The 24,700-nt window shown below is 39.6% G+C and overlaps 1 protein-coding gene across 1 annotated transcript in view; it reads right to left on the bottom strand.

Moving 5' to 3' along the window:
• Positions 1-24,700, bottom strand: part of LOC123875769 (zinc finger SWIM domain-containing protein 4-like) — an 86,870-nt gene that overhangs the window by 9,390 nt on the left and 52,780 nt on the right. The window contains exons 2-13 of the mRNA XM_045921812.1: positions 13,176-13,269; positions 11,427-11,554; positions 10,303-10,514; positions 9,482-9,562; positions 8,436-8,723; positions 8,118-8,245; positions 7,710-7,787; positions 7,158-7,247; positions 6,395-6,561; positions 5,791-5,900; positions 4,956-5,187; positions 225-375 (exon numbers count right to left, since the gene is read on the bottom strand). Coding sequence (XP_045777768.1) covers positions 225-375; positions 4,956-5,187; positions 5,791-5,900; positions 6,395-6,561; positions 7,158-7,247; positions 7,710-7,787; positions 8,118-8,245; positions 8,436-8,723; positions 9,482-9,562; positions 10,303-10,514; positions 11,427-11,554; positions 13,176-13,269 — 1,759 coding nt within the window. The remainder of the gene's footprint in view (positions 1-224; positions 376-4,955; positions 5,188-5,790; positions 5,901-6,394; positions 6,562-7,157; positions 7,248-7,709; positions 7,788-8,117; positions 8,246-8,435; positions 8,724-9,481; positions 9,563-10,302; positions 10,515-11,426; positions 11,555-13,175; positions 13,270-24,700) is intronic.

Genomic DNA, 24,700 nt, shown 5'->3' with positions numbered 1-24,700 from the left:
TTATGGCTTTTACATCATTTGGTTTTTTGCCAAATGTTTTATTAAGAAAAATAATTATAATTAATGCGTCTGTTTCTGAGTTTTGGGGGCTTTTGTTACCGGAAAACATGTGAAATTTCAGTTTCAAGAATAAAAAAGTGGGTAGAATTGGATCTGACATACTCGTAGGATAGGGAGGCTTAGTTGATTTTAGTTGGCAAGTCTCTGTATGAGTACAAACTTACCTAGGAGGCAGGCCGGTGTTGGGCTCCTCGTCGATGTAAGTGTGTAGGCGAGGCGAGGCGCGCTGGTCGTCCGGCGCGAGGCACGCGTCCGCGAGGCACTCATACACGCACCAAATCGCCTCCAGCGTCCAGCCCGTCCAACATCTGCTGTCTGCCAACAACCAACATACATAAACTCAAAGTTAAAGCTATTAATTCACTCTATGAAGTTAAACAGCACAAAAAAAAACCCGACTACTACCCGCGAACTTCCGACAGATAGCGATACATATAGTAAATTTGGTTTTCTGTCGGAGCTGGATGAGTGTGTACTGACGACCCGTGTCGTGTGAATACGACCCGCGCGAGCACGGCACGCTACGAGTGTCTCCGCGTTTTTACACGTTTAAAAATATAAAATGGCGCAAAAAGCCCTTGAAAGTCTTCTGCGTGACCTACAAAAGACAGTGCTTAGTTTGTCACAAAAAGTAAATAGCTTAGAAACAAAAGTTAATGAGCAAAATGTGTTAATTAATAGTCAAATAGAAGTGATTACACAGTTAAAGTGCTTTCCAAAGACTTCAAACACCGTCCAATCAGCGAGAGCGGCCGCGCTAACGTGTGTTGAGAATAAAGCGCTGCAGCGCCCGATACGACAAACGCGTCTAAAAGGATCACCAAGTGACACCGCTGCAATGAAGCGCCCGATTGCAACGGCCGGGGCAACTCCTCGTGCAAGCATCGCTGACTCAGACGCATGTCGGGCCACGCCACCAGCGAAGCCACAAACCTTATCACCTTCGCCGGCCTGTCAACAACAAAACTTGACTCCGCTGTCGAGTGTTGCTGTGGATGGGAGGGATGTAGAAGACATCGAGACAGAGAATGATATTGACTGGCAAAAAGTGACCAAACGCTCACGACAAAGGAATAACCGTCAAAGGGCAGTTGTAAGAGGAAGTGGCGTTTTTGACTGTGAACTTCAAACTGTAGAAAGGGTTAAGAAAATTCACGCATGCTTCTTCCAGTCTGACACCAGCGAAGAAACACTTTTAGCCTATATGAATAAAAAAAATCCTGGTGATGGATATGTTGTAAAGAAAATGAAACTAAAACACAATTACTACGCTTCGTTTATGATTGCTGTACCAAGTAGTAAGTTCGAGTTCTTCACATGTGCCGAGAACTGGCCCACAGGCACGGAAGTAAGTGAGTGGTTTCGACGAGGCGCCGGGCGTGCCATGCGGCCGCTCACCAAACATGCTTTGCGTGGCCCCACCGACGCAGAACCGATCACCGGCGTCGAGAAATAAATGTGAGAAAACTACCCGCAACACTCAATTAGTAATTTGTCAACAAAATATACAATCCTTAAATAATAAAACTAAAATGCTAGAAGTCTTGTTAAATAAAGATTTTCGCTGTGACATACTCGCGTTGACGGAACATTGGTTAACTGAGGATCAACTACAGTGCATAAATATAGAAAATTATGTTTTAGTTTCAAGTTTCTGTCGGAGTAGTACATTGCATGGCGGATCGTGCTTATTCCTTAGAAAAAATACTTTCAATGCCATCGAAAACACTGACATATGTACACTCTCAGTAGAACGGTGCTGCGAAATATCCGCAGTGAACATATTAGACTTTAATTTATTAATTGTATGTATTTATAGATCGAATTTAACTAAACCGGCGGATTTCTTTGTTGTTTTCGAAAGACTTCTCGACAAAATATGCGACTCAAATGTTAATGCCATTATAGTGGGGGATATAAACATAGATTGCTTACGTCCTAGTGTAGAATCCAAAAAACTACACGATATTTTATCGTGTCACAACTTCAAGAATGTTGTAGAATTTCCTACCCGAGTAACATGTTTCTCAGCTACCTCGCTAGATCATGTATACACAAACAGCTACACAGATAGCATCGCGACATCAGCTGTTGTGACCAATGTCAGTGACCACTACGGGACACGCTCGGAAATAACATGCAGCGACCCGCGGCTGCCGGCAGCTCAAATTATGCGAAAATACACTAACGCAGCTAAGCTAAACTTCGGCGCGGCCATTGAAAGTGTAGATTGGGATGCGTTGTTTATGCGAAAGCCATCAGCTCAGGATTTAGCGACCTCAATAATAAACATATTAATGAATAAAATAGACCTATGCTTTCCATATAGAAAAACTGTATGCCATAGGATTGAGAAATCGTGGGTTACAAATGAAATTGTTAACCTTAATGCTCTATTGTTTACAATGATGGACCTTAGGAACAAATTCCCTACCAACATTTTACTACAAGAAAAATTCGAAAGCCTCTTTGCAATGTATTCTAGTAGGTTAACTGAGGAAAGATCTTGGTATTACAACAATATGGTTACACATAGCTCAAATACTATAAAAACTATGTGGCGTATTGTAAACAGCGAATCGGGGAAGACTAATAAACTACGACAAGAGTATTTCGATGTCGTCAAAAAAACGGATGGTGGCACTTTTGAATCTAAATTAGATCTTGTCAATTATTTGAATGCACAATTTATTAATGCAGCGTCAGCGTGCGGAGTGCTCTCACCAAATGTTGATCTTTCAAAAAAAAGGCTAATCGAATCGCTTCCTAGCTCTGACAGATCACTGCGATTTCGCACCTTCACGGCCTCAGAAATTTACACAATTATAAATAAAAAAGTTGCTAATAAGCCTACCAAAGACTTATATGAAATTTCAACCAACTTACTAGTATCAATAAGTTCCAGCATAAGCCACCCATTAGAAGTTTTATTTAATCGGTGCCTACGAGAAGGTATATATCCTAGATCCCTAAAAGAGGTTAAGATATGTCCTCTATATAAAGGTAAAGGTAGTAAAACCGATCCCAGGTGTTACCGCCCAATAGCAATAATCCCTGCAGTCGCGAAAATATTAGAAAACGGCTTGACAACGCGATTGACCGAGTTCCTAAACGAAACGAATGCGCTATCGGATCGTCAATATGCGTATCGCGCGGGACGATCGACAACTATGATGGTGCGTGACGTACTCTCGAAAGTGTTGAAGGCGCGTGAAGGGAAACAAGAAGTCGCAATACTTTTTTGCGACCTTTCTAAAGCGTTTGATGTCGCGGATCACAATGTCTTAAAAATGAAGTTTACGCATTACGGAATAGACGGTCCTGCCCTAGATTTACTGGTAGACTTTATGAAAGATAGAAAACAGACTGTTGTAGGCAAGGCCGGATCCTTAAAGTCGGACAGCTTAACTTCTGACATTGGCGTTCCGCAAGGATCTTCTCTATCGAACCTCGCCTTCACACTCTTACTTAACGATCTCCCTCTTGGTATAGGAAACGTTGATATATTTATGTACGCTGATGACGTGGCCATCGTAATCACCGCACTAACGCTGGATCATCTAGAAAATGAGTTAAATAAAACGGCTGAACATATATTCGAATGGTTTCAGACAAATGGCCTCGCCCTTAACATCTCAAAGACCCAATTTATGCAGTTTAACTTAGCTGGTCGAAACCGGCGACCATTGTCTGTGACCATTCAGAGTAAAAAAATACAACAGGTCGAAATAGCAACCTTTTTAGGCTTTCAGGTTGATGACGGTCTAAGATGGGACGCACATATCGATAAATTATGTGGCAAAATGTCAACAGCTTGCTTCGCTCTGAGGCGAGTGGCATCAACCTTATCAACAGAAGCAACTCGCGCGTGCTATTTTGCTTCTGTCCACAGTCTGTTGCAGTATGGAGTTGAAATTTGGGGTCGTGGTGCAGACTGGGAGCGCGCCTTTAGACTTCAAAAGCGAGCAGTCCGAATACTAGCCCACGTGCCCCAAGATACACCAGCTCGGCCATATTTTAAAAAATTAGGCATATTAACCCTGCCCAGCTTACTCATTTTAAATGTAGCCATTTATGTGGCGCAACATAAAGATGAGTTTGCGGACAGGGGGAGTAAGCGCCTATTTAACCTTCGATATCCTAATCGCCTGATGGTGAAGTATCACAGGCTTGAGAAAGCCTCGCGAACAGTGTTTGGCATGGGTCCCGAGGTATATAATCGGATCCCCCACGTCATAAGAAATGCGCAAAACATTAACATTTTTAAACGAAAAATGAAAAGCTGGCTTGTCGAGGAGTCTTTCTATAGTTATAATGAATTCCTACTTAGGAAGATTGAAAACAAAATTGATCATTAATATTTATTATTGTATTTTATTCTATATTTTTAAGAAAAATTTGTGACATTTTATGATAAAAAATAATTTGAATTATTGGATTGACGTATAATGTATATTATCAAGAATAAATGACTATGACTATGACTATGACCTCTGCCGATACACCGCTGCGAGTGCGACAGCGCGCAGGTAGGCGCAGTCGGCGAGGGGCAGGGCAGACACGCGCCCGCGTCCATGTGCGCGCAGACGAGCGACAGCTTGGCGCGGTCGCACTGCCCCAGGCACGACTCGCTCGCGCATGCGCTGCTGTTGGACGAGCTGGTGGTGTTAGAGCTGGAAGAGTGTTTACTGACCTCTGCCGATACACCGCTGCGAGTGCGACAGCGCGCAGGTAGGCGCAGTCGGCGAGGGGCAGGACAGACACGCGCCCGCGTCCATGTGCGCGCAGACGAGCGACAGCTTGGCGCGGTCGCACTGCTCCAGGCACGACTCGCTTGCGCATGCGCTGCTGTTGGACGAGCTGGTGGTGTTAGAGCTGGAAGAGTGTTTACTGACCTCTGCCGATACACCGCTGCGAGTGCGACAGCGCGCAGGTAGGCGCAGTCGGCGAGGGGCAGGGCAGACACGCGCCCGCGTCCATGTGCGCGCAGACGAGCGACAGCTTGGCGCGGTCGCACTGCCCCAGGCACGACTCGCTCGCGCATGCGCTGCTGTTGGACGAGCTGGTGGTGTTAGAGCTGGAGGCCTCGCCGCCGCCTGCTTCGTGCCACCTCTGTTGGGCTACTTCCTGTAACAAGAAAATAACCTTAGTTGTCAGTAATTAAGTGTAATTAATTATATTATTTGCTCATACAGGTCTCGTCTTCTAAAGAGAACGCTGGCCGTTTTCTGCGCACTGAACGATTTAGTGGGAGGGAGCGCGACAGGGGAATGCTCCGCCGGTATTTCTGTGCGCGCAAGCTATTGGTTCGTCACACACACAGTGTTTTTTGACACATGCGCAGACTCATTCCTCGGTGTCCCCATGTCTCTCAGCGCTTTTTTTACGAGACCGGATTTGTAACAATAGCCCTGCACTCGGTTCGGTTTCAACATCAAATCAACCAACCAATGTCAAATGAGCTCGGTGGCTATCATTCAGTGTGACATGTTAGCGAATCACTTCTCAGGTAACCCAATCGCAAACATACATAGAATACATGATTCAAAAAACATTCGAAATTCAATTTGAAAGCAGCTTCGTTTGTGACTCAAAATGGTTAAATGGTTAAAGCCCACTGAGTTTTTTGTCTTTGTAATTTGTATAGGATTACATAACAGAAAAGCCCTATACTAACTTCTCTCCATGGGGCGTGTAGAGTAAGACATATCCTATAATACTACTACTAACCTGTCTATGCCTCATGGCCCGCGCCGCCGCGACCGCCAGTCTCAACGCCGCGGGCGCTCGTCCGTGCGCCCGTAGCGCTTCTATCCGCGCGCCGACCACGGGCAAGTGTTCTGAAAAATGGACAGAATCTTTAGAAAGTGTTGGCTATCATCTGGTTACAAAACGCGACGCGTTTTAATGCAGTTAAATTAAAAAAATAAAAATATTACACACACAGACACTAGTAACTTTTAATATAGCAATTATGAGCATAGTTCTTCATTATATCTACAACATTTCTAAAAATTATGAAAATTGGACTAGGTTTACGGGCAGCAAAACGATATCGCTTTTTTTAACAACTGGGCTTTGATACTTAAGCTTAGGTGCTTGGGTAATGAACGACTTGAGTATTAGGTAGTAAATTAAGCCTGAATCAAGAAATACCTATTCCTTTCTTTCTACTTAATCAAAGGTGCGCCATTTATAATCGAGCAGAAAAATAACTTTCACAGCCTAATTTTCCAAATCTTTCCTTCTATTACTAATTCTAGAGTATTTTTATGAGAAAGCAAAGCAAAAGCCACCACGACTAAAAGTATGCCTAGCAAAAAAATTTACTAACCATGCCATAAAGGTTGTCCAAGATCATTAAACTTAGGGTAAGGCTGCAGCGTGGCATCCATAGAGGCGCCAGCTTTGTCTGGTTTCTCAGGGTCACAGAACTCGTCCGAGCTCAGAATACTTTTGAGGTGGTCGTTCTCCCACGATATGTCTACTGCGTCCAGGGCTCTGGAATATAAAATAAAACAATCAGCCGTTGCAGAAATGGTTAAAACCGGTATGCCCCGCAAATGTGGCTCTTTTATCGAGAGTTACATTTTTCTTCCGTTCGCCATGTAGCCTAATGAGATGTATAGAGCGTACTTTGACTTTGTTCCGACTTAAGCTTTAGTTAAAATGAGACAGATTTATGCCAACGGTTTAACGCTGTCTCGTTTTAACTGTGTCTTAAGTCTGAACAAAGTCAAAGTGTGCTCTTTTTTTTAAAAAGAATATTAGCCATGCTAATCATGACTATACTCCCCTTTCCCCTCCAATTAAGCGTAAAGCTTGTGCCAGGAGTGGGTACGACAATAGTGCAACGGGTGGGGTTTGAACCACCGACCTTTCGGAATTCAATCTGCTCCTCAACCGTTGAGCTATCGAGGCTCATAACGGTTAATTGTCTCATCTGGTGACAGAAGGGCTGACTTATTTTTTACGCAACAGTCTGGCTGTTTAACGCCAGCCAGTTTTCTTGGCATCATCCCACCCGGGCATGATTTGCACACTAATTAGATAAGGGTTTTTAAACAGATTTGATGACAGAAAAGACAAAATCTTACTTGTGAAAAACTGTCCTTGGTGTTAGTGGCGTCGATCTCTGGTTGTGTAGCCTAAGTCTTTTGCTAGCTCTCCTGTATTCACGTTCATAGCTGAAATTAAAATATATATTTTAAGATCGATCGTTCTTAATTAGTTTATTGAATACTAGCTGATGCCCGCGACTTCGTTCGCGTGGATGTAAGTTTTTTTAAAATCGCGTGGGAACTCTGTGATTTTCCGGGATAAAAAGTAGCCTATGTGCTAATCCAGGGCATAATCTATCTCCATTCCAAAATTCAGGCAAATCCGTCCCGTAGTTTTTGCGTGATTGAGTAACAAACATCCAAACATCCACACTTTCCCATTTATAATATTAATATTAGGATTAGGATAATATGAAGCCTATAGTCCATCTGGAGTAATATACCCACTAGATTCCTCTGACATCAATGAATTTTTAAAACAATTTTTAATATGTGCGTGGTTCTGGCGATTAGCCTCCACAATCCACAAACTCACAAAATTGTCCCTTTTTCTTTATTAGTATAGATTATTATAAGAAAATAACTTACTTATTAGGTCTAGAGTCTTCATCGGAACTCTCTGAATGGGAATGCATTTCTCTTCTCTGTCTTTCTCTATGTCTTTCACTGGAGATATAATAATGTAAATTAATAAAATATTGTCTCTTTCAAACAATAGACAAAATTATATATTATGCAAAAGCGGCTCGAAGGTACATGTAATTTTTGGAACAATTATTATTTATTGACTTAAATATAACTTTTAAAAATGCTATATACTGTGGTTGGCAAGGCTTCACAATATAGACAGTCCGAAATTATCCAGCATGCTTTCTTGAACCCATGGCCCATAATTTATTACAATAAAATGGAGTCATTTTTCCAAAAAAATGAGTTATTCAAGGACACCAAGCAAGCACTCTTTCTTCCGAAGTTTTACTTAAATAGGGATCTTACCGGTCTCTCTCCTCTCTTTCCCGCACCCTCTCCCGATCCCTTTCTTCCCTGTCCCGATGTCTATCTCTATCCCTGTCTCTGTGATCTCTGTCGCGGTCCCTCTCATTTCTCTCTCGCTCCCGTGCGTACTGAAAGGGACAACAATAAAATATTATGTTTAGGCGTGACCTCACCCATCAACTGACAGACATTGATGATTTGGTTAGTAATAATTGCATAAAATACTTCACTCTTGCGTGTGAGTGAGTGAGAGTCTCAAAATGTACTATATAATATATAAAATGATTATATTAAGTGGTCTTCATAAAGATAACTTACCAATGGAAATGACCTATAATCCGGATCTTCAGTGGGACAGACTTCAACTGCAGACCACTTGTCCAACAGATGTCTCCACTGCATCCTATGATGCTTGTTACTGCCAGGGTCCAGCACTATACTGACCCACAAGGCCCCAAGTTGTTCCCACAGTTGCCGGCACTTCTCCGTCATTGGAGTGTTCTGGTTCCTCCATAGGAGCAACCGAGGGTCTGATAGGAACTGTTCAGTCATTAACATTAACATTCTTGGACCATTTGAGTCTTGTGCGCGTAGCATTTCTCGAACCTGAAAAGATAAAAAATCTATGAAACAATGAATTATAGAAGACCAGACGATGCTGGTGTTGATGGCAATTTTATTAATTCAAAAGATTTCTCTAGTCTGTGTAATTATTATTAGTCTATGTTTTTCTGTGAGACTATGACGTTTTGCGACTCTGCATAATTGCTTGTCATGGTGTCTTGTGGTAATTTTGTAACTCTATAAATATAATTGAATAAAACAGTTGTGATCTCAAAGTATAGTTTTTAATGGTCTCCAACATTCTCTGAAGCTGCGATAACAGCGACTTCGAGGTGGCTTTAGGTTTTTAAAAATCCCGTGGGAACTCTTACTTTTCCGGGATAGTTCTACCTATTACGGTTCACGAGATACAGCCCACTGACAGACAGACGGACGGACGGACCGACCGACGGATAGGAGAGAACTATGGTAATACCTAGGGTCCCGTTGGCACGTCTAAAAATCATGTCCGTCATGCTTAGAAATTCAAAGATGACGATGACGGCGATGATGAATGATGTGATTTTTAGATGACTCAGGTTTGTTTATGGCAGGTATATAGACTATAGGTATCCTACGATTTAACATTCCAAAAGAATGCTGTGTAGAAATTTATTAACGGTAAGTTAATGGTCTTTCAAAAACTGGCACACTCAGGTCTTTCAGATGAGTGATCGACCCTGAACTAAGAAAACGTTAGTATTCGACTGAATAAGGGGTACTTAAATTGCAAAAAAAAAAATAGTGTTTTAGTTAGTTACCTTAGAAAATAAAGAATTTAGTTGCTTGTTTGCATTATAATAAGTTCCCTGTAATAAATACGCTCGCACTTGTTCGCAGACCTGGAAAGAAAAAATATACATATTTAGAAACATAGTTAGGTAGTTATTAATCAATACCTAGAACAAAAATATAACGGAAAAGGTAAGTTGTCTAGAGGGCAATAACCATCAAAACTCAAATGCCATGTTCAGAGACCTTTTGTCTCTGAACATGGCATGGTAAAGCCGAAAGCGTCATTCGAAAAACATGTCCCTAATCACCGTGGTGATTATTGTCCTAACTGGGATCATTGGACTGAGATTAATCTATATGCCCCCAAGGCCATGCTGTGGTTTCACGTCCGTGATGACGTCAAGAAAGTTTTAATTGTTTAAATGGATACCACCTTCACCCTCCTATGATCGGACTTTAAGTCGCATCAAGAAAAAAACCGGCCAAGTGCGAGTCAGACTCGCACACCGAGGGTTCCGTACTCAGGTATTTTTCCGACATTTTGCACGATAAATCAAAAACTATTATACATGAAAATAAATAAAAATCTGTTTTAGAATGTACAGGTAAAGCCCTTTCATATAATACCCCACTTGGTATAGTTAACATTTTAACATTTTAATTTTTTCTGTGATGTAGTCACAAATTCACGGTTTTCAGATTTATTTCTTTACTTGTGCTATAAGACCTACCTACCTGCCAAATTTCATAATTCTAGGTCAACGGGAAGTACCCTATAGGTTTTCTTAACGGACGGACGGACGGACGGACGGACGTAATATCAGTTTAGCGCTGGGAGAATGTATACCTGCTGCTCATCCAAGTGCCAAGCATGGTGCGCATCGGGCGGAGGCCCGGCCGTGGGGTCGGGGGCTCCGCATATCCTGTTGATAGCCGACCTCGCCTGCAGCACCTCGTCAGCTAACCTCTGCGCGGTCGGCAGCACCTCTGTGTGGTGTTCCGCTATTAGGTACTGGACGAACTTCTGGAGCTGCTGCCTGTCCATCTGGAGCAGAGTTTCTGGAACACGAAAATAAACAAGTGTAAATTAAAAAATTTTTAACACCCCCCACAATTGAAGGTTACAGTAACTAGAAAAGAGCTGATAACTTTCAAACGGCTGAACCGATTTTCTTGGGTTATAGCTAAGAACACTCTCGATCGAGCCACCTTTCAAACAAAAAAAAAACTAAATTAAAATCGGTTCATTAGTTTACGAGCTACGATGCCACAGACACAGATACACATGTCAAACTTATAACACCCCTCAGAACGCAAATTCTGTACACTCGACGCATGGTTTCGCTCCGACACCGGAGCATCCTCAGAAAATGTAGACATTGTAAGGTCACAATGACATTGTGCATTGTAAGGTCTGCATTTCCCGAAGATGCTCCGGTGTCAGAGCGAAATGTGCGTCGAGTATGTTTTGGGTGTGGTTTGTGGATTTGTGTGGTGCTTGCTACCTGATGGTGCTTATTGCTTGCTTGGTGGCTGGCTTTTCCTGCATGTTTAGTAGTGGGAGGACGGACGGTGCAAGTCGCATGCTGCATGTTGCACCAAACAGATTTGTCTGTTTCAGCGGATTATAGCAAATTAAGCGTTTAGTTACTTGTATATCATGGACTTCTGCAAAGTAACTGCATGTCACCCCTGTTATTTTGCATCACCTGATATAGGCACGCGCAGGCGCACGGAGTCTGCGTTCCTGATGCGGTAGAGGGCGAGCGCCACCACGTGCTGGCACCAGAATATGTCCCGCGCCTCGCAGCTGCATGTCACCCCTGTTATTTTGCATCACCTGATATAGGCACGCGCAGGCGCACGGAGTCTGCGTTCCTGATGCGGTAGAGGGCGAGCGCCACCACGTGCTGGCACCAGAATATGTCCCGCGCCTCGCAGCTGCATGTCACCCCTGTTATTTTGCATCACCTGATATAGGCACGCGCAGGCGCACGGAGTCTGCGTTCCTGATGCGGTAGAGGGCGAGCGCCACCACGTGCTGGCACCAGAATATGTCCCGCGCCTCGCAGCTGCATGTCACCCCTGTTATTTTGCATCTGGAAAAAAAGCCCTAGATTTTAGCACTGGAAATCGTTATGCAATAACTTGTTTTCAGAACAGCTAAATAAGTCGATTGCAGGAATAAGTATGGCAGTAATTTAAACCCATATCGACCTCTAATCGGTTTCTAAGCGGAGTAGTATTGGAATTTTGGTTTGTTGGCCTTACGAGTAGGTAGGTATACTAATTAGCGGCGACCAGTCCAACTAGACCATATCTGAATATATAAATAGACATTTCTTAGTTGACTTATCGAACTGGTACTTTCTACTTTACTCGTAAGCCTGCAGCATACATCACTGCACCAGAAAGGTCGTCAAAATGTTGCAACTTTGTATTTTCACTATAATTTTAATTTGAAGACATTCTGCTTTTTATTTATCTATCTCTCTATCTATCCATCCATCCACCCACCCCATCCGTCCATCCACCCGTCCCATCCATCCATGCACCCACCCCATCCATCCATCCACCCAACCATGCCTCCATCTATCCATCTATCTATCTATCTATAGCAATCGTGTTTAGTTAAAAGATTGTTACAAGAAAATCGACCACAATAATTTTTATTGGTACCGCGACAAAAGTTTACTCAGGTACCATATCTCAAAGCGTGTCTTTTGACACTCCATCCTGTGCCAACAATAGAAACCAGGATTCGGGTTTCTTTGCTTTGTTATTTGATCCTAGAAAGTTGGGTGTAGGGTTGTTTTTATGGTGCTATTAATTTTGAAAACACTATGCGACTAACTTGTAATGGAATAAAGAAAATAAGTGATGCTCTAAAATCTAAATCCTTTTTATGCTGAGAGGTAACCCATACCAAGTATAGTACGCGACAGGTCGAGATGGCAGTCGGGATGGGGACGCCTCGCTTACCCGCATAGTCCCCGCGCTAACCCAGTGTGGGGAAAAACCTGTTTCATGACAATCTGAACAGAATAAGGTTAAAAATAAAAATAAAACCGTGTTAAGCTATACAAAGTCTACGATAACCATGTCAGAGGGTTGCCAGCAAAACATACATTACAAAAAACCAATGTGGGATAACACGACTGACGTGCGGGTCGGGTGTGCGGGGCGTCCCCACCCCGATTACCATCTCAACCTGTCGCAATGATGATGATGAATACCAGGCGTTATACCTACCTGTCAAAGGAGACTGTGACCCTGACCAGAGAAGGTTCAAGGTTGTCTGGTTCAGTACAAGGCAGGAAGTAATACATCGCGAGGAGACCTAAGTGCCTGAAAATTCTCCATAATATTCTCAAAGGTGTGTGAAGTCTGCCAATCCGCACTTGACAAGTGTGAACTATGGCCTGAATTCTTCATTCTGAGAGGAAATGAACGTAGTCGAAATTCCTCGAACACGTACGAAGCGATTTGCTTACTCTTTTCTTATCCGCAGCGCTAGGATATGGCACACCCTTCCGGCATCAGTCTTCTCTTCCACCTATAATATGGGTACCTTCAAGTCAAGAGTGAATAGGCAACTTCTAGGCAAGCGTGCTCCATCTTAGGCTGCATCATCACTTGCTAGCAGGTCTGATTGCAGCCAAGCGCTAGTCTATATAATTTAAAAAAATAAATGATGATGATGAGTACTAGGGGCCATACCTGTCAAAGGAGACTGTGACCCTGTATAACCTCTCTGGTTCAGAGCAAGGTGGGATGGCTGCGGGCGCGCGCACCACTCCGCTGAGGTGGAACCCTGGAACAAAGGAACACATCCATTAGCCTCCGATAAAATTGGCTCTTCCCTTTCAATTATTAATTTTCAGGGATGTTCTTCAAAAGCCTAATAGATGGCGCTGTTCATGGCTTTCAAGGCAAGTCGTAGATTTTTCCTTTTTGTCTCTTTAGGCTTTGGGGTATCGACGAATTGAAGACTTGACGTAATTTTCCAATGCTGCCCAGCCTAGCTGTATTCTTACCTACTTAGTTTACCTATTTAAAAGGTATTGGAGGATTTACAGTTTAAACCACAGAAAAAACCTGAATGGTAACAAGCTAAGCTGATAACTACGTGCTTTATAAACATTATTTTGAAGTCAAATGTGTTTTATTGGCCACCATGGAGAACTTTAGCATAATACCTAACCAAACTTTACCTTCAACGGGGTTTTAACTGAATATTTTGTAAATACGCAATTAAAATCGCGACCAATTTACAAAATGGCCGCCGATAGTATAGTTTTTACGAGCCACGCTAAAAACTACGGCTAATCGTGTTTATATCCTGTTATTGAATTCTAAACTTGGCGATGGGAGGAAATCTAGGTAGGTATATTTATTACTATATCTTAGATATGCCCGCGACTTCATCCATGTGGACTACACCAATTTGAACCCCCATTAGGGATTGAATTTATAAAAATACTTTCTTAGCGGATGTCTATGTCTTATTATTATTCATGTATGTACGTATGTATGTGTGTATGTTTGTGTCCAGATTCTGTGTGTTTCACCGTAGCGCCTAAACTACTAGGCCGATTTTGATGAATGAGGTCTCAATCGATTCGTCGTAAAGGTCCGGTGACATAGGCTACATTTTATACGAAAAAATTAACCTAACGGATGTTACATGACAAAATTGGGGGTCTCCAAAATTGGGTGCGCTTTGACGGCAGAAATGCTGTTCGGCTAGTTCCATTTAAAAATCGATCGCACAACGGTCTATTGTAGTGCATTAAATTAAAAAAAAAACAGACTCTCAAATTGGAACCAATTTGTAAAGAATTTCCTCACGACTGACTTAACTCCTTTGCAATCGCCGTTTCGTCGGAATAAAGTGAGTCAGTCAGTCGCAGGAAATCACGATCGTAACTCAATTTAGTGCTCATTGAACTTGGTAAAGATGGAAACGCATTGGTACTCAAGAAAAAGTAGTTTTTTGATGAGAAAAAACTCAAAAAGAATAAAACATGGCCGCGCTGGTACAGCTGCGACTCTGCGGCGATTTTATAACGTTGTTTTTTATAATGTGCGACTTTAGTCATCGTCGTTTATATGTGACGACACGATAGTAAACTATATAGCTATTATCGTATACCTACTTACTCTGCCGTATGAGTGGAAGAGAGTTGCTGAAATCAATTAAAATTGTCATGTTTTTTAAAGACTAACTGCTGAGTTTCTTGTTGGCTGTTTCTAAAAGTCTGATGAAGTCTGTAGATGTTGCTAGAGTCACTATCACAGAATTTTATTACGAGGTTTTATGTAAATCAGAATAGGTACGGAAGGGGTAAAAGAGCGTGAGTTTATCGCGGCGATGTTATGTGTTCTTTAGGATTGTTTTTAGGTCGAGTATGTCGAATTGCTACAAATCAGAAACTCCAAAATACCTTGTTGCTGAATTTTAGCAGTATGTATTAACGAGAGCAGGTACCACTTCTATTACCTCATTTAGAAATCTGTGTGTACGACATTCTATCGTATCGGCATCGTATCGTGATCGCCTTGTAAAAGATTCCTCATTTTCAATTCGTTATCGGCATGGGCACGTTCAATGCAGCTGATCATACATACTACATTACTAACTCTAATATAGACTCTATTAATAGTACATAGGGTTGGAAATAGATTAAAGTAGGGATACAGTATGTAGCATTATGATGGGATTTAATTATAAACTCTATGGTGTAGGGATTAAGGGTGGAAATTGCTGGGAGTGAGGGTGGAGTATATCAAATCGTGATGGTTCACAGTTGATGCGGATCGACGAGATCCAATCGACGATAATGGTTTGATTAGAATTGCTTTTACAGCTGTAGTTTGTATGTATGGTCGAGACGTACCATTATTACTTGCATAGGTGTTCTGTTTTATGTTTGGTACGCTTATTCTATAGTAAATATCTAGAAGTATGTATCTACTATTATGTACTACTGATCTAGTATGTACTACTGTTTATAAGGCACATCTACTAACAAATACTTGGTACATAGCAAAATATTAAAATAATATTTAGGATAACTATTTGTGCATTGAAATAGTTTAAGAACTAAGAATGAATAAATGATGATAAATGATACTACCAACACATGTAATATTTCTTGTCTGTTGTCTGTAAAGTAGAGACACCGTAATGCAGTGGAAAAACTTCTTTCTGCGTTGTTCCCACTGGAATTCAACATGGGGTTATTTAAGGGGCGGATCGATAATTCCTGAAAAGCCAGCAACGAGGTTCCTATGGTTGATGGTACCTACTGCAATTGGAAATGTTCATGGGCGGCAGAAATCACTTAGCATCAGGTGACCCGCCTGTTAGTTATTTATATAAAGAGAGTTACTCGGATATTTTTCCAACATTTTGCACGATAAATCGAAAACTATTATACATAAAAATCTGTTTTAGAATGTACAGGTAAAGCCCTTTCATACTACCCCACTTGGTATAGTTATCTTACTTTGAAAATTGAAACACATTTTAATTTTTTTTAATGATGTAACCACAAATTCGCGGTTTTCAGATTTACTCCTGTACTTGTGCTATGAGACCTACCTACCTGTCAAATTTCATGATTTTAGGTCAACGGGAAGTACCCTATAGGTTTTTTGACAGACAGACAACAAAGTGATCCTATATACCCTAAAAAATAAGTTTAAAAGAGTCTGCCGGAAAACTTGTGATTTTCCACATAGTGGAATTAGCATGGGCAGCAACGCTATGTAATATTATAGTCACTATCATAATATGCACAGCGCGTAGTGAATTTTTAATCCCCCCTAAACTAGGAGTGGGTGAATTTTTAACGCGACACATAATTGGATGCGGGTGCACCGTGCGGTGGGTTTTAATAATGGATCCGGTAAATATTGGATTACCATCGGTTTTTACTGGATTTGGACTAACGTTATCAGGCAAATACCTATATTGCATAACCGTCAGCCGTCAGGACACATTTGCGTATCGCCGATTCTTATTTTGTTTTCATTCAACCCAACTTCAACCGAATTTCAAGAAAGCGAAGTTGAGTCATAACTTTAAGTTATGACTCAACTGACTTTTGATAACTTTCAGTTATCCAAAAGTCCCCCCTTCAAAATTATAGCATTTGCAGTTTTCTTTTCACATTTTTTTTAAAGAATATTAGCCATGTTATGCATGACTAATATTCCCCTTTCCCCTCTAAGTAATCGTAAAGTTTGTGCTAGGAGCAGGTACGACAATAGTGCAACGGGTTGGATTTGAACCGCCGACCTTTCGGAAGTCAGTCCGCTCCTTAACACTTGAGCTATTGAGGCTCTCTATTATGGAAATACTATGTACTTATTATATAACCTCAAAATGACGCCTGAGGGCCCTTTAACGGTATCTACATAGGACTTAATAATTTTGCCAAACTCGATTTCACAAAAACCGGTAGAATTATAAGTGTGAATTATGCCGATCGGGCCAAATATAGGCGTGAAAGCGACTTTATTTAAATTTGTGATTATAATATAGTGTGCCTCGAACTTTCTAAAGATGTTGCAACAAAATAAATAAATCCTATGTTTAATAACTAATCTAATAAGGGTAATACCCAAAAATTTGACATTTTCAACATTGGGTAAATTACTTTGGGACATCTAAATCCATACTAATATGCAAAAGTGTGTTCTGCTAGCTTTTTTTGGCAAACTGTTCAATCAATTTTGTAGGTACAGAGTTTAGCTCTTACATCTCAGGAACGACGGACATAAGCTACTTTTGTCCCGGAAAATAAAATACCTATTAGGACGTAGGCATCCACTGAAAGAATTTTTGAAAATTCAATCCATAACGGAATAAAATAAGGGGTTGTTTGTACGAAAGTTTGTCAGGTTTGAAGTTATTTATCTATGAAAGTTGGTATTTAGCAGGGTTAAAAAAATGTTTAAAAAAAATGTTTAAAAGAAAATGACAATAATCGTTTTTTCCAACCCTGGTAGGCATTTAGGCTTCGTTTGAAAATGAAGGAATTACTGGTTAATGATTTTGGGAAATTCGAGGGAAATTCTAAACGAAAAGGGGAAAAGGGAATTTCACCTGCAGGTAGAGGGTCAAAATATATTAAATAAAAGAAGTGATCTGGACTACACATAGTTTTTAGGGTTCCGTAGCCAAATGGCAAAAAACGGAACCCTTATTAAATATTTACCTAATTGGCCACGAGGACGTAGGTATAGTCGCGGGCAAAAGCTAACCTGACCATATTATATCCCGGACTTTATAAAGAATGCCCAATTCATCGCAATAAGCAAATTGATATATTGAGTACTTAGATGAAAAAATTAATTATGTATAATCTAAATGCTAGCTTTTTTAATGCGCATGAAATTCTCCGCACCATAAACCAAACGAAACCGGTAATTTTTGGGAAAAAAACACCATAAATCTACATGAGTAATAACAGTATGAGCCTGTGCGCTATTCGTTTTTATTTACGACTGTACCTACCTACTTGTTTCACATCCAGCCCCAAGTCATAACTTTTGTGCCTGACTGTATTGTGTGATTTTTTTTAATTTTTTATCTGTGTCGGCTTTAATAGTTCTTTGTTGTGGATATATTGGTAGCTTTGGCCTTGTTTAAAAGTTTAATTTGAATTATTCAAGTTAATTTCAATGCCTTCTGTCAGTGACAATGAAAGAACATGGTCGTTATTAGGGTTCCGTACCTCAAAAGAAACCCTTAGGATCACTTCGTTGTCTGTCTGTCTGACAAGGGAATCAAAACATTACTTTCCGTTGACCTAGAATCATAGTTCATGACATGATTATTGACTTTCTTTCCCCCGCTTTACATGCCCATACCATGCCAATCTATTACCCCTCATCTTTTCATCGCAATATAGGTAGATACTAGGTATCATAACATAAACAGTATCGTATCGTAATATTATTATTAGCTAATTTCCATCAGATGGCCCACTTTCGAGCTCAAGACATTTCTGTGTGGGTGACTCGATTCAAACCGGTTTGTTTACATTAATCATTGTGTGCATCGCGCGTCTGTGTGAGTCATATTCTCTTTACGTCACATTGTTTACATCTGCGCTGGTGTGCGTGGAATGCCGTCGAGCGGATGGGGACGGTTTGGAGGTGTGAGTGCAGGGCTAGGGCTGTCACCTATTTTTTTGTTAAGTAATATAAAATTGTTAGTTACAAGAAACTTAAGAACTGGAGGAAGCCCGCGTGGAGTTTTAAAATCCCGTAAGAACTCTTTGATTATCCGGGATAAAAAGTAGCGTATGTCCTTCCCCGGGATGTATGCCAAATCTGTACCGAATTACATAAAAATTGGTTCAGCGGTTGGGTCGTGAAAATGAGCAGACAGACAGACAGACAGTCACACTTTTCATTCATAATATCAATATGGAAGTATAGTTGAAGAATGACGTTACGTTAAATCCATATAGTGCCCAAACAAAAAAGATTCATTCAAGTTCACTGCTGAACAATTTTAGTAGATTTTTGCACTCTTAAAATAAAATCCATACTATAATGAAAGAAAAGAAACATTACATTTATGTTTTAGGAACAACGCCAGGTACTGAACTTATTCTCGTTTGTGCAAGATCAGATGGGATGAGATTGAGAAACAAAAACCGCTATTTGTTTAATTAATTTATCGTTAAATTTTTATTGTATTTACTTAACATTAAAAAAAATGAAAATGTTTCAGTAAAAATTCTATGTATTCAATCTAATAACTATAGTACACACATTGCATAAGTCATGCTCTGGCTCATACGTTGTTTTTTTATGTTCAACCACGCGAATTTTATTTTTTATATTTTGCATAGCGTAAATTGCATAAGAAATAAGATACGCGTAGCAACTGGCAGCCCTAGATTGTAAACGTCACGTGGGCAGAGCGGGCACGTGCGCGTGTGGGTGTGTTCGCGTGCCGACGTGACGTCACTGGCGTTTCGTCACAAGCGGCGCTTTGCCGCTGTGTGCGCGTGTCTACGTACCGCGTATACAGGTACAGCGTGCATCTGTGTGCACCTCGTCAAGTCAATGTTACATTTTTGTGACCTTAACCGTAGACATTTCGCAAGAGTTGTCCTTTACGTAATTGTCGCACCTAGCTTCATAAATTCTTGGTTACTAAGTAACTGAATACAAATTGAGCATTATGACAATGAAGTTAATGGACAATTACCTATAAAGTTGGGATGAAAAAACTATAAAACAAAAGATCGGTACAATTGATGGAAATTCTTTAAATATGTACAGTGAAGGGGTGTTTTAGTATTTTTAATATAGGCGAAGCCATAAGAGTGACTTCTTTTTTTATTTATTTTTTGCCCGACTGCGGCGAAGGCCAAAGGAGGGTTATTTTAAAATTCTTTTGTCTTCCTAATCTACCTTGCTGGTACTAACAATATACTTTTAGCTGAAAATGAAAACTATATTTTATTTGCAAAACCCGCTAATAGGCATGCAAATATTTGTAGGTAGTAGAAACTTACTACAACTGGGCGGAAACTTTTGGTTTTGATAACCCTACCTTTTAATAAACAAATTCGTACGATTTGAGCTAAATTCCAAGGATTAAGTGATGAAAAAATCTCAGAAAAAATGTAGTTTTGTGGGTTTGAAGTTCGAATCCAAAGACAATGGTTTTCATCCCACTTCTGATGTTTGATTCTGCTGAGTCTGCTAGTAAATATAAGTACATGATAAGTTAGGTGGTGTACCTAGTTGGTACACAGTACACTAGGTACATGCATATTGCAGTACATATACCGCTGAATATTAAGTAGGTAGTAAAAGTAATAGCGTAAAGCCTGTGAAACCGGTTATCTTGGTCGTTATCCTCTGCCCTGTGTCAATTTTCATGTTAAATAACAATTTTTTGACTTTTTTTCATAGCATTGGTCAGAAGTCAAATCCCAAAATATTTCAATTTACCTCTGGGGCGAATGAAATTTTTCATGTCAGGTAAATAGGTTAAATAACATATTTTTTTTACTTTCTTTGACAGTCTTTGTATTGAGAAAGTCAAATCACAACATTTTCCCACCTACTGATATCTTGGATGATGATATACATATTATGTCCTGACTAAATTTTCGAGTAAATAACTTTTTGACTTTTTGACAGCTTTTGTACTGAGATATCAAATTACAATAAATTACGATACGAATCACAGATAACAACTTAAAAAGTTACACATAGGTTTTTAGATAGATGCCGGGATAACAAAGGAAAGTTCTAATATTTAGAGGTTTAAATAGGAAATGCATATATTATTATACTTAAATTATAATACTTTTGCTAATTATATACGCAACCCTACCGTATTATAATTTAGGCAGGCAGTCGGCAGTCGGTACCACATTTATTTTGTAACAAGTGTTTTTGAATGCACTGCCATCTGTGACGGTGCGTCGCGAATAATTGTGAGGGGAGACCCATTGTTACATTTTGTATGCAGTCTGGGATATACATTCGATTTTTTTTTGCGTTTAAAATTTCTCTACTGAAGAGATGCAGATTCAGAGTTTGAAAACTATAGTGATTACAATAACGTAGTTTTCCTGTTTAAATTTACAATTTGCATGAAACATATAAATAATACAAAATTCAACATCAATGAATAAGAAATTCTTTATTTTTTCTCCATACATCTCCACTGATTATGAGCATAAATTCTTCTAGTTATTCCTCGGTTCCGCATTAACTATGTGTGATAAGACCACATATTACCCCAGGATAAGACCTACGACACCTGCCGGGCTAGCATGCGCAGTAGATCAAAATTATATCCCCCGATTATATCCACTATGTCATAGAAATCAGTGGATATAATCGGGGATATAATTTTTATCTACTGCCCATGCTAGCCGGGGCTGTTTAGTGATAAAACAATGAAGCACATGACATAAAAAACCAATAAGAAATTCTTTATTTTTCATCATACATCTCCCAATTTATGATGAGCAAGTAGGTATATAAATACTGCAGTGCCACATCCCCCATGTGTGATAAGACCTACGACACCTGTGTATGATAAAATAATCATGCCATTGACAACGAAAATAAACGAATAAGAAATTCTTTGTTGTTTTTTCGTCATACATCTCCCTTCTTTTTGAGCAAGTTTTTCAACATCATAATTTGCAGTCCCCATCATGCATGTGTGATAATTCCTACGACACCTGTGTATGATAAAACAATCAAAGTTCAAACCATTGACTATGACTACGAAAATAATCGAATAAGACATTTTTTGTTATTATTTCGTCATACATCTCCCTTCATCTTGAGCAAGCTGGACATCATTTTTCTTTTGTGATAAGACCTACACACCTATATAATTATGATAAAACAATCAAGCAATTGACAACGAAAATAAACGAATAACGAATTCTTTGTTGTTTTTTCGTCATACATCTCCCCTCATTATGAGCAAGGTTATAAAATCTTCATAATAATCCGCGAGGCCCCATCAGCGGTAATTAAAGGTATTTGATCAGCCGTGTGGTGCGGGGCTAATAGACCCACGACACCTGTGTAGGACAGGTGCTACCGTGCTTTGCGACACGCCCGTATAGGACAGAAATTAATAACGATTTTAATTTTACAAAACACACGAGAGCGAATTAAAATAGCGGTCTACAAATGTCATCTAAACGCAACCTACTTAGAATTTAGACGCCCGTATAATAAAACAATCAAGCCATTGACAACGAAACTAAACATAAGGAATTCTTTGTTGTTTTTCGGCATAGATTCCCCATTCTTCATTATGAAGAAGGTTATACATTCTTCTGCCATAATAATCCGCGAGGCCCCATCAGCGGTAATTAAAGGTATTTGATCAGCCGTGTGGTGCGGGGCTAATAGACACACGACACCTGTGTAGGACAGGTGCTGCCGTGCTTTGCGACACGCCCGTGTAGGACAGAAATTAACAACGATTTTAATTTTACAAAACACACGAGAGCGAATAAAAATAGCGGTCTACAAATGTCATCAAATGCAACCCACTTTTAAAGTTTTACTTTAGAGTTTAGACACCGTAATTATAACGTAATTATAGCGAATTCTTTTTACCCGACTACGGCAAAGTCAAAAGGAAGGGTAATGATTTTAGCAGTCTAGTATGTTTGTATCCAGATTCTGGGTGTTCCACCGTAGCAGCTAAACTACTGGTCCGATTTTGATGAATGAGGTGTCTGGGTGACATAGGCTATATTTTATATGAAAAAAATCGACCTAACCCTAACGGATGTTACATCAAAAAAAGTGGGGGTCTCCAAAATTTTTTTTCAATGTTTAAAAAAATATTGCAGTAGTCCTAAACATATCAACTCCTTTGTCATTGTGACATCTGTGACATGTGATAAGCCACAGATATTAGTTTTTATAATTAATTACTATTGGACTGTAGCAGTAGCAGCGATATTATATTTGCATTAATAATCACAAGCGCAATGTAATATTTAATTCTGTCACCACATAAATATCACTCGGCTTTTGTCCGCATGACAGCTGTCACTTTTTTATCAGACAGATAAGTACTCAAAATGGCGAGGCCTTTTTAAAATGTGCTTTAAATACGTACCTGTCATACTCGACTAGGGTCACCAAAACACGTATTTTAATTTTAAATATGGTTCGCTGATAATATAATAATAGTTATCACAGATATATTATACTTATCTTATGACATTTAAATATGTATCGGATATTATAGGATTTACTTTTTATGTGAACTTTAAAAACTATAGCTTTATAGAGTCATTAAAGGATTTAGGACGACCCCTTGTGTATTATTTTAGATTTAGTTATCGTCAAAAGATTTTTTATTAGTATTTAACATTTAAAGTAAGTAAGAACCTTACATAAGTACTTGTTAAAAAATATATGCTTGTATCATATTTTCAATTTATTTTGAATCATTCATCATTAATTTTAGCTGAGGTACCCAATAATTAAACATTAGACCGAAAATTCTACTTGTTGTCTTGGCTTCGCAGTTTTCTTACTTATTTTTATCTACCTGGTAAGTACTAAAAAATTGTTTTAATTATGAGAAAACTATTTTTAAAAATGACAACCCTACCGTTGCCAAAGTAGACGACCCCTTGTTTAATGCATGCTAAATGATATCCGGACATACAATTTATTGCCCGTAGCTCGCAAATGTTTTCGCCATGACCAGTGGACGTTGAAAGCCAAGTGCATTTGCATGTATGCGGGCCAGATGCTACATAGAGGCCTGTTTAGGTAAATAAGCAAAGGATATAATATGTAATTATATTTTACAGCACGCATCACGAATATTGATAAAGAGCACCCTGGGGAAGGCCAACGTCTTAACCTTAAGCTATCACCGCTTTATAAAACCGCCATTTAAAATTATATTCAAGGCTGGCAAATACTTAGGTAGATCGTTAAAAACCGGGTGTTTTTACATGTATGCGGGCCAGATGGCCACAGAGTAGATAGGGTAGGTGGGTGCAGATGGTACACGTAATAATATATTCCGTCACGTTCGACAGCGCCCGTTGATTACATCTTTATCTATGGTAATTAATACAGAGTAAAAATGTCACTTAGCATGCCAGGAAGTTAATACTTAACTAAATGAATTCTGTGTTTTACCTTTTCCTGTTGTCTCCGTGTGAACGATAAAGGCAAACTAACGAACTAAATTAGAAAAGTCAATTTTTTTTTGCAGCTCTTCAATTAAGATATTTTTGTCATGTTATGATTACTTTGTTGTGTTCTTAGAACAATACTGCCATAGTATCATAAGCTGAAAACTAATCTGATTTCGATTTCTGAGTTGTAATTAAATTTTTTTTTAATCTGTAATAGCTGTTTATAATTTACTCGTAAATCGATATACTTTGACGTACGAGTAGTTCATTTACTTAAAAAATAAAGATGATCTATCAGAAAAATTAAAGAAAATATTCAGTTTTCGCGACACCTGATGATTCATCTCGCAATGTTACCCTACAATTTTTTTGGAAACTTTTGTTAACTTTTCTTCCAAAAGTAAATTACTACCCAATGCCTATTATAAAATTTAAATACGAAAATGTGATTGTTTGTTGGTTAATCCTCAAATCACGCTGCAAATGAGCAATGAACGGATCGACATGATTTTTTGCATGAATATAATTGAACACTAGGAGAGTGAAATAGGCTAC

The sequence above is a fragment of the Maniola jurtina genome, chromosome 20 (assembly GCF_905333055.1).
Source record: "Maniola jurtina chromosome 20, ilManJurt1.1, whole genome shotgun sequence".
Classification (NCBI taxonomy): Eukaryota; Metazoa; Arthropoda; class Insecta; order Lepidoptera; family Nymphalidae; genus Maniola; species Maniola jurtina.
Note: the sequence above shows the minus strand (reverse complement) of the source record. Positions and strands in the feature narration are given on the sequence as shown.